Raw genomic sequence first — 13636 nt, 5'->3', positions numbered from 1 at the left:
GCTCATATGCTCGAGTGTGAGTGTGTTGCTACCCCCTACCAGTGAGGTCTCACACAGCAGTTTGCTTCCTCTGACCAGGTTGCCGATGGTGATGTGGAAGTAGGTGTTCCCACTGCTCCAGTTGGAGATCTTGGTGAAGGGGTGTGTGATCAGGATGTCCTGCACAAACACACACCGACACACACAAACAAACACACACACAGTTAAACCTCCAGGCCTCTGCTGACAGAGTGTGATGACTATTTCAGTGGTTAAAGAAAGTGCATGCTGGTCATTGTAGGTTAAAGTCCATTCCACCCTCTTGTCTCTGGTATCTGGACTCTGATTCAAACACAGACCTTGGTCTTGGGGTCGATGAGACTGACTCCATGTTTGTTGATGGCGATCAGCAGGATCTCTGGGTAGTTGGGTTCTGTGGTTTGCTAAAGACAAGAAACAGATTGTGTGAACGTCCACTGATCATTTATCAGGTGTTATGTGTGTTTTATATTGAATATTTGACAGAAAATCTCAGGTGTGTTTACCTTGACCTCGAAGAAGGCGGAGCCAAAGGTTGCCCATTTGTAGATAATCTTCAGGAACATCAGTTTGGCCTCTTCCCTGGACTTACCGGCCTGTTTGTTGAAGTACGCCACCACAGACTGGAACACACGTGGAATCAATCAGGAATCACTTTATACCAAGTCTTGATTCAGAGCAAAGATCGAGTACGTTTTGTTCGTGTTTAAATCTAAAAAGAAACTTTACATGAAGCTTGTTGAATATATCTGAGGATTTCTTCTTTAACGTATGAACGACTTGAGGAACCAGTATTATTTGTATATTTTGAACTTACGAAAACATATTTAATAATTATTTAAAATAGGTAATAAATCATTTGACTCCAGTAAACATTTAATATCAGTTTTGTTTGGAGTTTTGCAGATTTACTCTTTTCCAGTCATCCGGAGACATCTGGCGAATCAGGTCCTGGGGAACCAGCTCCCGAAGCATCTTGGGAATTGTAGGAAAGTGAGATTTGTCGTCTTCGAACTTGACGCGGTAGATGAGCGCCGCCAGTTGGAAAACCTCTTCTCGTGAACACTTGTGGTAGCCACGCAAGTATTTAGGCAGCTCCTGACATAAATACATTGATCACACAATGGTTCAGTTCAAGTGAAGTAGTAATACGAATCATTTCAGAACAGCTAGAGAGGATGATTGTGTTGAATTAGTGTCACCTGTTCCTTGAGACTGACCTGGTAGTAGTGGAAGATGGAGTCTGCGAAGGAGTCCTTCCCTGGAACTGTGCTGGTCCACAGCTTCTTCATGAAGAACACCTGGTAGGTCAGAGAGGGGACGATACCTGCGAGAGAAGAAACCAGCGATTAACCTTCAAACTCTGGTGAAATATTAGTTTGACATCAGGTGCAGGTTTGTTCAGTCAACATAAAACTCATGATGTTTGTGTTTGAGCTTTTTCAATACGTTGCTTCTTCCTCCTGTGTGTGGAGCGAACCTGAATGAACAATAAGATCAAGTGTCTGTTCACAAGTCAGTTAAAAACAAGACAAACAAGAGAAACACTGAAGTTGATCTGAAAACTTTTCTTCTGCCACAAACAGACGTGAAACAGAAACTGGAACCAACCGTCTTTCACTGGTCGAGACTTCTTGATCCAGTCGGTTAAATGTCGGACAAAGTCAAAGAAGAAATCTCCCTCTGGAACACTGATCACCTGCAGAACACAGTAAATCAAGTTATTAAACATAAAAGTCATGCAACTGAAAAGGTTTTTTCCCCAACAACCCTAAAAATATTGAACAATCTTTGACCTCTGACCTTGTCTGAGATCTTGACGAAGAGGCTGAACCCTTCAGGAGATTTGAGCAGCAGCCGGGTGGAGATGTTCTGACAGAAATCCTTTGCCTTGGTGCTGGACTCCACCTCGAACGCCTGCAGGTTTCAGACAAACACTGAAACACTTCGTACAAACAGCCTCATAGTTTATCTGCGTCTGTGCGTCGTACCTCATCTGTATCATCGGGGAAATAGACTTTGTGGAAGATCTGCGTTGTTTTATGCTGGATCGCCTCCACCTCCACCAGGTGAGGGGGGTACTTCCTGGATCCGTTACTGTTACCACGACGACAAGGACAAGTTAAAGGTACTGTGGTTCAGAGAAAATGAGAAGTTTCCAGCTTCAAATGAGTTTTCACCTGTTTTCTGAAACAAAATGCCTCAAACCTTGAACTTTCCAAAGCTCCAACAGTCTGATTTTATTTGACAAAAGTTTTTTTTTCTTACGGCAGATGAGATTATTGATTGTGATTTAAATTCTTAAAATCAAATCAAAGTCTGGACCTTAACTTGTAGATGCAAGACGTCTACCGGAGGTTTCAAGCTTCCATGTTTTACACAAATATTTGACTCGTTTTTAAACTTGTTGTGTTTTATGCTCCTATTTGTATGAAGATTCAAGCTAAATACAGAAGATCATTCCTCCTGCAGCCTTCGCACACTCTGCACTTACATCACTCAAACATAAAAGTGCCAACTAGCAAAAAATCTTTTAATCGATCAAGTCAAAAAATGTATGTTAAAACAGTGGAATTCAACATATTGCCTCTTTTGTTGTTTTTAAAAGATGCATGATCTGATCTCAGGTGTAAAAGTCCAGAATAATAATCTCAACATTAAGGAGACGTGTGATGCATGTTTCCCTGAGAACAGACTCGGGTGTAGTTTTACCGTAGAGCTTTGTGCAGCCTCTGCATACAGTCTACAGACAGCGGGTGGTGTCTCTTCGACTGCAGGAAGCGCTGGATGTGAGGCAGCAGCACGTTACTGGGAGGAAACAGACCAGTGCACAACCACAGCAGCTCCCAGCCTTTCTCCTCACTGTACCTGCAGGAGAACACAACTCACACTCAGCTGCTGCGCACACATCACACTCAATGATTAATAAACACTGAATGCAACTAATGCTGCACAGTCCAATTAAATTTAACCTCATTGTTTTAAATCAACATGTTTTCAGTCCATAAAACTTTGTGTATCACTGTTTGCCAGGTTTAGTGTGGACTCTGTCAAAGATCTTTCCAAAGAGCTCAAACCAGACTTCATCACTGAGTATGTCGACTGGTGCTGGCGTCGGTTTACACACTTGACGTGGTTGTCAGTCAGCTGCTTGAGGATCTGACAGTAGATCTCGTCTTTCAGAGGTTCGGCCTTCAGCGCTCCCTCAAAGATCTGGTCCGTCAACTCGTTGACTGAGCGCGTCCGTTTGGACGGGTAGTCGCCCATGTACTTCATCACAGGTGCAACAGACGTCAAGGAACAACACAACCGGCTGAGTTTAGATATAAATGACAGAAAGTACATTCAGCTACGTTTTGTATCGTAGTTCTGAGTTTAGTTTTTGTAGCTTTAACTATTTTAAAGTTACGATTTCACTTTCTTTTTGTAGTAGGAAGTAATTTAGTAAAATATAACAATATCAAAATTATAACACGTAACACATCAGCTTTGTTAGGGTGGGTCCAGTTACACAGGTTCAACAATGAGGTTTAGTAAAGTCTGACCACGTTATGTCATCATCAGGCCTCAGAAAACATCAAGTGTGTCCCTCTGGCTGTTTGAAGGATATCGATGAAGGACATGCAGGCGTCCTGACTCAGCTCCTCGTGGTTGATCACCTTCTTCAGCAGCGGCAGCTTGAGCGGCTCTCTGGTGCAGCTCCACAGTTTGTCCTTCCCACGATTCTTAGTGACCATCACTCTGCTCAGGGTGTGTTTGGGAGGAGGCCTGAAAGAAGCAGGTTTATTAGTGACACACTGACATGAGACACGTTGATCCTGAACTTTCTCCCTCCTGTATTAAGTCCTGCACATCTGCATTTAAAGCATCTGTTTAACCTTAAACCAGCAGCTTGATGAAAGTGAGTCTGATGTGTGAGTGTGAACATGAGAAAGTTTCCTCCTTCACTCCCTGAACGTCTGTTCTCTGTGACTCTGCTGAGTGGGTTCCATCTCCTGAGAGAAGAACTGACTGAGAGTCAGCTTCAACTGTCACAACCAGCTCCAGGTGAAGAGTGAAGCTGAACTGAGATCAGTTAAAAAGACTCAGAAGTTATTAACAACCAGAGTTTATCTCCAATATTCAGCAGGAAACTGTTAAAACATGAAGAATTCTGAACAGAGTTTGGTGGATTTGTTCAGGAAGCAGAGGATCATGGGTAATATCCAGTGTTTCTGTGTAAGTGTGTGTGTCTCTTTGTTTTGTGCTTGTGTTTGCAGCATGTGTACATCATTTATGTTCATAGTGTGTGTGTGTGTGTGTGTGTGTGTGTGTGTGTGTGTGTGTGTGTGTGTGTCTCTGTGTGTGTGTGTGTGTGTGTGTGTGTACCTGAAGTAGTCGTAGGAGAACTCCTCCAGTGTGTAGGGTTTCATTCTGTCGTCACTCTCGGGCAAAACGAGCTGTGAAACACGAACCGACTCCTGTCGCTGGTCCGGTGTCATGGTTACCAGCGCCTGATTGGTTGGATTACAGCAGATTACATAACATTCGACTTGACGGTTACTGTCTTCAGACAAAATGGAGAAGAGTCAAATGTTGTCTGATTAAATTTGATCAGAGGAAACTATTACATTAGTGTTTCAACACGTTTTCATTGTGTAAGAATAACAATGCTTGTCCCTTAATAATTTAATCCATTAAAGATTTTTATGTGTTTGGGAAAATAATAAGAATTTATGCTTGAACAGCTTCTGTGTTTTTATTTTGTTTAGCGTCTGTAATTGTATTTTACTGTGTTGACTTCAGACATTTTATTTCCTCTCACCACTATTTCCTGCGGCGGTCGAGCCATGGTGGGCAGGACATAGATGCAGTCAGCCGGGAAATCTCCTCTTTGATTGGTTCGCTCGTTGACGCCGTGCGCCCAACCAGAGTTGAGGACCTGCTCGCCCGTGTCCTGGTCCAACAGGATCAAGTCTCCCTTCAGGAAGCTGAGGAACGTTGACTCCTCCCCAGCTGCAGCAAAAACAAACAAAGAGCAGCTTTACTATTCATTTCATCAACACACAACACACAGCAGGGTAGAAACCGTCCTCTGTGGACTTACTGGGGTTGGGGTTGTCTTGTAGCGCGACCACGAACTTTGACCTCTTCCTCAGGCCCTCCAGGAAGGTCACCACCAGGTCACGGATGTCTTCTGCGTTGTTGGAGGTGAACGTGTACTCTTCACCTTTGATGGTCGCCAATGTGAAACTCTGACCCTGCAACTTTCCTCCGCTGAAAAATAAAATGTGCTTATTCACGACAGATACATGCATCTTCTGATTTGACGTCCCAGCATCAGTGAACAGAGCTAGAGAATCAAACTCTAATCTATTTACTACTTCTTGTCGATCAGGGGACTACAGCTCCCAGCATGCCTCACCTGCTGCTGGACACTGCACTGATTTCTGGGAAGGAGAGTTCCAAAAGGACCTGCTCCTGCTCGTCTACAAAATAAACTCCGGTCCAGTTGACGGCCACGATCAGGTCGTTTTTAGGCAGACTGGGACCTGAGAGCAAGAAGAGGAGGAGGAGAGAGAGGTTTTGGGATGGTTATTGTTATGGTTACTATATTATATATCATAGTTATTTTAGATTTCCAGGTGAAGCTACACTCCTGATCAGTTGTGGATGGATGACTTGTAGAGGTCATAGACGTCACCTGAGAATTTGAAGGCTTCGTAGAATCGAGAGAAGAGCAGAGGCCACTTGTGACGAGCGAAGTCGACCACTTCCTCCTTCACCTTCTGAGGGTCAAACCTCTTCTGGGTGTAGATGCCCTGAGCAGAGAGAAAGAGGGGGAGATTATCATTATTGTTTGAAAAGGAAAAGAAACATCTGTATTGTGTCTCTGCAGCAGATGGGGTCACATGCACTTAAAATTGTTATTTCCATCAAAATAAATGCAAACCTACTCACATGTAACCTCTCACCTGCATCTAGAGCTCATTGAAAACTGTTAAAAATGAAAATACTGTCCTGCTTTGGTTATTTAAGCGAATTGATAATATTGTTGTTAAACCTGGATTTGATTTTAGATGCAGCGGTTTGTTCTTGTGCTGTGTGAAACATCACAGCTGTCTTATGGTCTGGACCAAAGTGGTGGAGCGACACACTCTCTCAGGCCTTGCTACAAACAGCTGGTGTCTGTCTGGATAAATCCACGGGGCCGACATGGACACACATTGACCCAGTGACCAGCACCTTTTTGTGGGCAGCCATGATGAAATGGGCCCATTTCTCCACGGTCCTGGAGGGGCTGATCTCTCTGTCTGGGATGTAGGAGGGAATGAGGCTGAGCAGCCGCTCCAGAAGGACCTCTGAGCCGTAGTCGACGTAGTACTGCTGAGAGGCCAGTTCTGCCAGGTCCTCCTGAGGAGACAGAGCCAGAAACACTGACAAGTTACATACTGACTTCATATAAACAGACATGACAGTCGTACATTCACAAAATGTCAAACAAAGGACAAAACGAGTTGAATGCAGTCACCTTGTCGCAGCGGTATTCTCCAAACTTGACGCCCCTCACAGTTTGTTGGTAGATGAGGTTGGTGGCGACCAGGTCGTCGCCGGGGCAGTGCCAGGGCGTGAAAATCTCCTTCCTGAAGAACAGCCTCCAGGGGGCGTTCCTCTCCTGGGCTCCCTGCTCCTTCGCGTACTGCTCGCACTGCGACACGGCGTCCATCACATGGTCGTTCCCACTGCCTAGAGAGGAAACCTGCAGGAGGACAAGATGCATTTACTGCAACAATGAGTGAAAATCATTTTAAATGTTCATAACAACCCATTAATAAACTCTCGTTTTAGGAGCAGTCTTCAAAAAGTAGTGACATTTAGTCTGATCTTCACTTCTTCAGGTGTCTGAGGGGTTAAAGGTAAAAGCAGGTTTGGGTTCGAGATCCTCATCTACCTTGTCAAACAGAGCGATGTACAGTGAGAAGCCGAAGCGGTCTTGCAGGTTGATTTTGTCCGACAGGGCGATGCAGAGCTCCTTGGCTGTGGTGGCGGAGTCCGTCAGCAGCGTCTTGGTCGTGCCGTCCATGAACGTCACCGGCAGCATGATGGGCTTCTTCGACTTGGTGGCCTTGACGTAAATGAGCTTTGGTTGATTAGTGTTCAAACACAGCCGCAGTGTCGTTTATCACAGTTTATTAGTAACATATCTCTGCATCTGCTCCGTCACTCTAACTGTTCCTCAGACCTGGAATACAAACTACTCTGATGCTGCATTTACTAAAACTTCTAAATCCTCTTTTCAAACTTTTTACCTAAAAAACTTACAATATATTTGACCTGCAGTATGTATGTGTGTCTGTGTGTGTGTGAGTGTGTGTGAGTGTGTGTGTCTGTGTGTGTCTGTGTGTGTCTGTGTGTGTCTGTGTGTGCACCTGCAGCTCCAGCCAGGACGGAGGTTGTGTTCTCGTCCCGTTAGCAAATGTCCGTCTCAGCCTCTCTTCGCAGTACGGAGCGTAACCCGGTGGACCGCTGCTGATGAAGTTCCTCAGGTACTGAGTTAAAAAAACAAAACAATTACGATACAGTCGGATCAGGTTGTTCACAAATAGAAACATCAAGCTTCTCTCACAAAGAGGATTCCCCCTGTTACCTGTGTGAGTTTGTTTTACACGTTAAATGGTGAATTTCTTCTTTCTATGTATAAATACAATAAAACAATGTTGGATGTTCTGACCTTGACAAACTTTTCTGTCGGGGCGAAGCAGCCGACGCACAGAGAGATGAGGATCCAGCCTCGAGCGTGAGAACTCTTAGACGGGTTCTGACTCAGCTGCTTACAGATCTGACAGTAGATCTCATCCCTGAGACACACACGCACACACACACACACACACACACACACACACACACACACACACACACGCACACACACACACGCACACACACACACACAGTCATATTTTATTATTAACAGCTCTATTTACATTGACAGACACACGGTCAGGGAGTGTGTGCACGTCAGTGTTCACCTCAGCGCTGGTCTCAGGATCCCGTTCCCGATGATGAAGTGAAGTTTCTCCAGGTTCGAGGTGGGCCGGTCCTCCAGCATGCTGTTGCCATGGACACCGTACTCCCCATCATTAAGGCGCTTGGTGACCTGTGAGGCATCGAACTGTAAATGTTCTCGATCTACGACAGATATAAACTATAATCTTCCCCCGTCTCTTTCTCCATCTCTCACCTCCTCAGTGATCTTGGATTTCTTCTTCAGCGTGAGCGACACCAGTTTGTGTCGGACGCTGTTCTTCTTGTGGCCGTCGGCCTGAGGCGTCTGAGGAACAGAACAAGAGACAGCTCATCGACCAATCAGAGATGATCCTGCACATATGACACGATGTTTGAGCTGTCTCTCAAGATGACAATAGTAAGGTCAAATAAAAAACCCTGATGAAGGTGAAAGGTCAGGGGTCACCAAAAACATTTCTATTCATCCTCTGTGGGTAAAAATCTGAAGTCAGTTTTATTTCATACTGAGATGTTTGTCATTATAGAAACAAGGCTGATGAATGAGACTTACAGACGTATGTGTTATAAACTCAGACTATATGAATGTTCTCCTCTTCCTCACCTCCCCCTCCCCCTGCAGCGCCTGCAGCTCCCTCTTGTACGTCTTCTTTCCCAGCGTCTCGTAGATTTTGGTCATGACTGGGATCTTCTCGCTCCCGTCGCTGATGGCCGTGTGGTACTTGGGCTCCGGCAGATCTCCCATGAACCTCAGCACTGTGATCCACACCGCCAGAGCAGCCTGCGCCGTGACAGGGAAGATTCATGGAGTTGATCAGGGGAAATATTCAATAATCTAATTATTGTTTGACCAAAGACTGTGCATTAGTTCTAGGATCTTTGACAGTTTTTTTCCTGTATTGTACCAGCTGGTCTCCCTCGTCGTCGTGGAAGAGCAGCGGCTGTTTGAGAGGTCGTCGGACGTAAGTGTGAGTGGTGGTGCCCTGGAAGTAGGTGGCGGCAAACTTGGCGAACTTGTACTCCGACAGATCTTCTTCATCATCGTCCTCAGGCAGAGGAAGAGCTTCGTCCAGATCCTCCACCTCCAGCTCTTGATGGCTTCGCTCCAGGTCCTGAGGAGGAGACAGAGATTTTAAATCCTTACAATATGTATTTATCATTTTAAGATTTTTTCAATTCTGTGTGTTTATATATGTGAAGTTACAGCCACATTAATTTGTCTTCACCTCGAAGCCGGCAGGAGCTTGTCCCTCCTGCCCCGGGAAAGAGTTGGTCGTCCCCAGGAAGCCGAACATCTTGTCCACCATGTCTGAGTCGTTGACGGGCTCCAGACGAGCTTTCTCCATCTGCTCCACCATCTCCTTCTTCCTCCGAGCCTCCTCCTTCTCCTTCTTCTCCTGCTCGGCGTCCTCTTTGGCCAGCTGGGCCAGACGCTCCTACAAAATAAAGTACGTTAGTTTAGGTAGAAAAGAGTGATAATAAAACTCATTAGCGTAACCTTCTTTGTGAAGTGCAAGTAAACGTGAATATGCCGTTCTTGATGAACGCTCACTTGGTGTTTGCGTTCGGCCTCAGCCTTCGCTTTCTTCGCAGACATCTGGTTCCTCAGTTTGGTCTCTTCAGCGAGACGCATCTTCTCGGCCTCCAGCCTCCTGCGGTACTGAAGGAGAGGAGGAGATGGAAGCAAGACGTCCATTAATGAAGAACAGCAGCTGGTGAACGACACAGGCCCCAGACAGCAGTGTGTCTTATTAACGTCTCAGTTTAGAATCAACACGCTGTCAAATGGAGACAAATGGAAATAATGGCGGCAACATTCTTTTGAGAAACTTTTGAGGATTTGGGAAGATAAGAATAAAAAGGATAAGAAATATATAGGACTATCAAGAAAAAATACAATATATATGAGAAATAAAAGAATGTCTTCTTTACCATGCAGTGTTAAAAAGGCATAAAACCTGGATATTTTAATGCTTTTTACTGATAATGTTACTTGTGGATTCAGATAAAGAATTCAAAATGTATTTGTACAGTGAGCGAAATATTCGGATTATAAAAAAATCTATATTGTTACAGATTAATTGCAGAACTCATTCTATATTTATTTAACTGTTGGACGGTTCAATTCAGTTTTATTAAGTGTGTTTAATATGTCAAATGTTCATCTATAAAGTAAATACAGCTGTTAATAAATAGTGCTGTAATGTAGATCAGATAATACGTAAATATTACTGAGGAACGTCTGGAAATAAAGTAAATAAAAGGTAGTTCATTTCAATATTTTCAAAATTAGATACAAAGGAAGTCTAAGTAATATTTTTTCGTAAAATGTGAGTACATTTTATACCTAGGGTGAAAATTGCCTGTAAAATCTACCTAAGTTATTCTGTAAAAATTACAAAGAATTTCTGTTTGGAAATTGTTACCGAGCTTTTTTTTAAGTAAATGTCAATCCAGTTTCCATTTACCAAAGTAAAAGTAAAATATAAAGTGGAGCAGAAGAAAGGAGCAGGACATGTAAAAGCTGAAATCCTCCGTGTGTCTGCACCTCTCCCTTCAGCCTCTTGTACAGCCGCCGGGCGATCATGCCTCTGGTGTAGGCCTGGATGGTGATGACGGCCCACAGCCGGTGCCTGAACGCCCGGCGCACCAAGTAGCCCCGACAGCGCCCCTGGAAGCCCGTGATCCGCTGACGGGCCACGTGATAGGACGCACACAGCTTCCTGGAGCGAACCAGAGCCTGCAGGCGAGAGAAGCCGGCTCGCATCTGAAGAGAGGGAAGGAAGAGTGTGAGTGAATGACTGCACCTCTGTGCTGCATCATGGATCACCATCATCCTGTCATAACAAAGTTATAATCAAACATGTTCGTGTGATGTGCGGATCCTCACAGCTCCATAGTTCTTCCTACAGTGATATCCTCTCCATGTTTTCTGGATGAACACGGCTGACTTCCTCATCTTCAGGAAGTTCGACCTGATGACGTGAGATTTGTCTGATCAGTGGTTAGGACAAGGACATGTGGACACAAAGACACAGACAGGTTTTCAGACCCACCTGTCCTTGAAGCCTCGAACCACCTTCTGGATGAGGATGACCTTGTCAGTGATGGCCTTGTCTCTCTCGATCTCCAGCAGCATGTCGTGATGATCCTGCACAGACAGAGACAACTGATAAATAACACACACATTCTGCTGCTCTGCTTCACATAACTCCAGAACTCATCCCCTTTATTTAACTCTTATTATTATTTACATGAACTATAGCAAAAGGTTTTAATTCATCTACTGCTGCTCGCACTAATCCATGGATGTTGATCTGTTGCCTCTGACAATCATTTAATCATTTGACTGTGAATTTTGAAAGTTTCCTTCTTGGGATAAATTAAGTTGAATGAAACTTAAAGTTCAGCATTTTCCCTGACAGGCTTTAATCTGGCAGCTTGTTAATGTGACGTATAAATGAACACAAACATCTGAGGCTCCATCTCCTCCTCTTGTGATCTGTCCATCTGACCTCTGACCTGACCACTTCCTGTCGGGGAAGTGTGGGCACTGCCCCACCTCCCCCCTCTGCACTCTACCTCCTGTGCTGCTTCCTGTCCAGCTGAGCGATGAGGCCGGAGAGAGACGAGCCGAAAGCCTTCAAATATTTGTTCTGTGTTAAACTTTGAACTAAAGACAGATCAACAGCTGCAGTAAGATGTTATAAAGTGTTTGTTATCTGGAGGCCAAAATAACAACAGTTCAAACTCAATAGAGCTCATTTCTACACAGAGGCACAACAGGCCCCTCAAAGTTAATCAAGCTGCACCTAATTTCCACACAATGAATTATTCTCTGGAAAATCAGGAAAATGTTAAAAACATCCTTTCTCACAATGTTGAAGAAATTAAAAATGAACTGTGTTCTTCCCTGACGCACAACCTTCCAAACAACCAACCAACAAACACCCGGGGGTGAAAACACAACCTCCCTGGTGCTGCTAAAGAAATAAAAAGCACAGACAGCTTCAGAACATGAAAACTAAGTTAAATGTCAAACATCGTCGTCCACATATGTGAAACTCCTCACGTCTGCTGTGTCACGTGTTGATTCACGATCACAATATGAACAACGAGCTGCGGAAACACAACGTTTGTTCACAGTGTCCCAGAGAAAACAAAGTGCTGAGCTCGCTCTGGTTCTCATTCCACCTCGGGGGAAAGAAATGACACGGTCACCATGGCAACAAGCTGACGGATGTGCCTTACCAGCGACCTCTGACCTTAGGATGACATCTGCCCTCACATGGCGGGAAACCGACACACACACACACACACACACACACACACCTACACATTCACACACACATACAGACTTGTAGTGCATAGTCAAGGTTTTAAAGATTAGAAAAACACACACACACACAGACCCACACACATACACACACACATACACACACACACAGACGCACAGAGCTGGAAACCAAAACACAGTACTTCCTATCAGCAGAGATGTGAACTGGAAACAATCACAGCAGAGCTTCACTTATTCAAAACATATTATTTAAAGACTTTATTACTTTTATTGAGCAAATGAGACACGAGGGAAACCACATTAACTGTGAATGTTGTTTTTCATTCTTTCCTCTCTGATATTTGCTCCGACAGCAAAGAGCTAATAAGAGTTATTCTTCTGTGGGACAGGTTTTCTTTTCTGGTGCCCAAAGATCTTATTGTTTAACAGTGTTGTTCATGAGATTACGTTACGTTATAAGTAATAATGTAATGTCAAAGTACCTTGAGGAAGATCTTTGTCTTTCCCATCTGCCAGTCGTCGTCTCGGCCGAGCACCGCCACTGCGATCCTCTGACACGTTCCCCTCAGGTCCTCCTGATGGACAGAGACACAACGACAGGATGACACTGACAGGACTCACACACACACACACACACACAAACTCACATACACACAGCTGTGGTCACACCGTACCTGTTTATACGCCGGTTTGACTCCGGGCATGAGGACCCTGTAGCGATCGACAAATTCCACAAAGGTGTAGCGGATGGGATATCCTGCACGACGGATACGAATGGTCTCCATCATACCCGAGTACCTCAGCTGACGCACACACAGATCCCTGTCAAATAACTACACACACACACACACACACACACACACACACACACACACACACAGGAGTCACAGGAGGCATTTGTACTTTTATTATAAGAAGTAATTACTACATGTACACAGTTAGGATTTTAAATAGGTTTAAAATGTTTTCATATTGTTACACTGATATTCTTTCTGAAGTAAAGGATCAAAGTACGACTTCGATCGCTGCTGACAAAGTGGTTTTACTCTCAATCCTTGGAAAGTGAAGCATTAGAGCGAACGCAGACACTCACCATGGATTTCTTGTATTCGTTGGGTTTGATGCAGCGAACGAAGAAAGGCTGACAGACGCTCAGAGTCCTCATCAGCAGCTCCAGAGATCTTTTAAACTGACTGCTCAGAGTGGGCGAGCGCTTCCTGGTCTCTGCTCCCTGCACACACACACACACACATACACACACACACGCACACACACACACACACACACACACACACACACACACACACACACACACACACA

The 13636-nt window shown here is 44.5% G+C and overlaps 1 protein-coding gene across 1 annotated transcript in view; it reads right to left on the bottom strand.

Moving 5' to 3' along the window:
• Nucleotides 1–13636, bottom strand: part of myo7aa (myosin VIIAa) — a 32470-nt gene that overhangs the window by 3383 nt on the left and 15451 nt on the right. The window contains exons 16-48 of the mRNA XM_035155243.2: nucleotides 13410–13547; nucleotides 12991–13149; nucleotides 12799–12891; nucleotides 11076–11170; nucleotides 10910–10994; nucleotides 10568–10786; nucleotides 9572–9679; nucleotides 9246–9455; nucleotides 8925–9131; nucleotides 8624–8800; nucleotides 8237–8326; nucleotides 8025–8152; nucleotides 7730–7856; nucleotides 7428–7547; nucleotides 6950–7123; nucleotides 6530–6757; nucleotides 6244–6411; nucleotides 5702–5819; nucleotides 5423–5549; nucleotides 5105–5274; nucleotides 4823–5013; nucleotides 4387–4511; nucleotides 3629–3786; nucleotides 3146–3299; nucleotides 2731–2886; nucleotides 2010–2115; nucleotides 1822–1935; nucleotides 1630–1717; nucleotides 1239–1345; nucleotides 931–1116; nucleotides 525–641; nucleotides 339–422; nucleotides 40–159 (exon numbers count right to left, since the gene is read on the bottom strand). Of these exons, the coding sequence (XP_035011134.2) occupies nucleotides 40–159; nucleotides 339–422; nucleotides 525–641; nucleotides 931–1116; nucleotides 1239–1345; nucleotides 1630–1717; nucleotides 1822–1935; nucleotides 2010–2115; nucleotides 2731–2886; nucleotides 3146–3299; nucleotides 3629–3786; nucleotides 4387–4511; nucleotides 4823–5013; nucleotides 5105–5274; nucleotides 5423–5549; nucleotides 5702–5819; nucleotides 6244–6411; nucleotides 6530–6757; nucleotides 6950–7123; nucleotides 7428–7547; nucleotides 7730–7856; nucleotides 8025–8152; nucleotides 8237–8326; nucleotides 8624–8800; nucleotides 8925–9131; nucleotides 9246–9455; nucleotides 9572–9679; nucleotides 10568–10786; nucleotides 10910–10994; nucleotides 11076–11170; nucleotides 12799–12891; nucleotides 12991–13149; nucleotides 13410–13547 (4647 nt within the window). The remainder of the gene's footprint in view (nucleotides 1–39; nucleotides 160–338; nucleotides 423–524; nucleotides 642–930; nucleotides 1117–1238; nucleotides 1346–1629; nucleotides 1718–1821; nucleotides 1936–2009; nucleotides 2116–2730; nucleotides 2887–3145; nucleotides 3300–3628; nucleotides 3787–4386; nucleotides 4512–4822; nucleotides 5014–5104; nucleotides 5275–5422; nucleotides 5550–5701; nucleotides 5820–6243; nucleotides 6412–6529; nucleotides 6758–6949; nucleotides 7124–7427; nucleotides 7548–7729; nucleotides 7857–8024; nucleotides 8153–8236; nucleotides 8327–8623; nucleotides 8801–8924; nucleotides 9132–9245; nucleotides 9456–9571; nucleotides 9680–10567; nucleotides 10787–10909; nucleotides 10995–11075; nucleotides 11171–12798; nucleotides 12892–12990; nucleotides 13150–13409; nucleotides 13548–13636) is intronic.

Source organism: Hippoglossus stenolepis, chromosome 4 (genome assembly GCF_022539355.2).
Source record: "Hippoglossus stenolepis isolate QCI-W04-F060 chromosome 4, HSTE1.2, whole genome shotgun sequence".
Taxonomy (NCBI): domain Eukaryota; kingdom Metazoa; phylum Chordata; class Actinopteri; order Pleuronectiformes; family Pleuronectidae; genus Hippoglossus; species Hippoglossus stenolepis.
The sequence above is the reverse complement of the archived record's forward strand: the minus strand, read 5'-3'. Positions and strand labels throughout refer to the sequence as shown.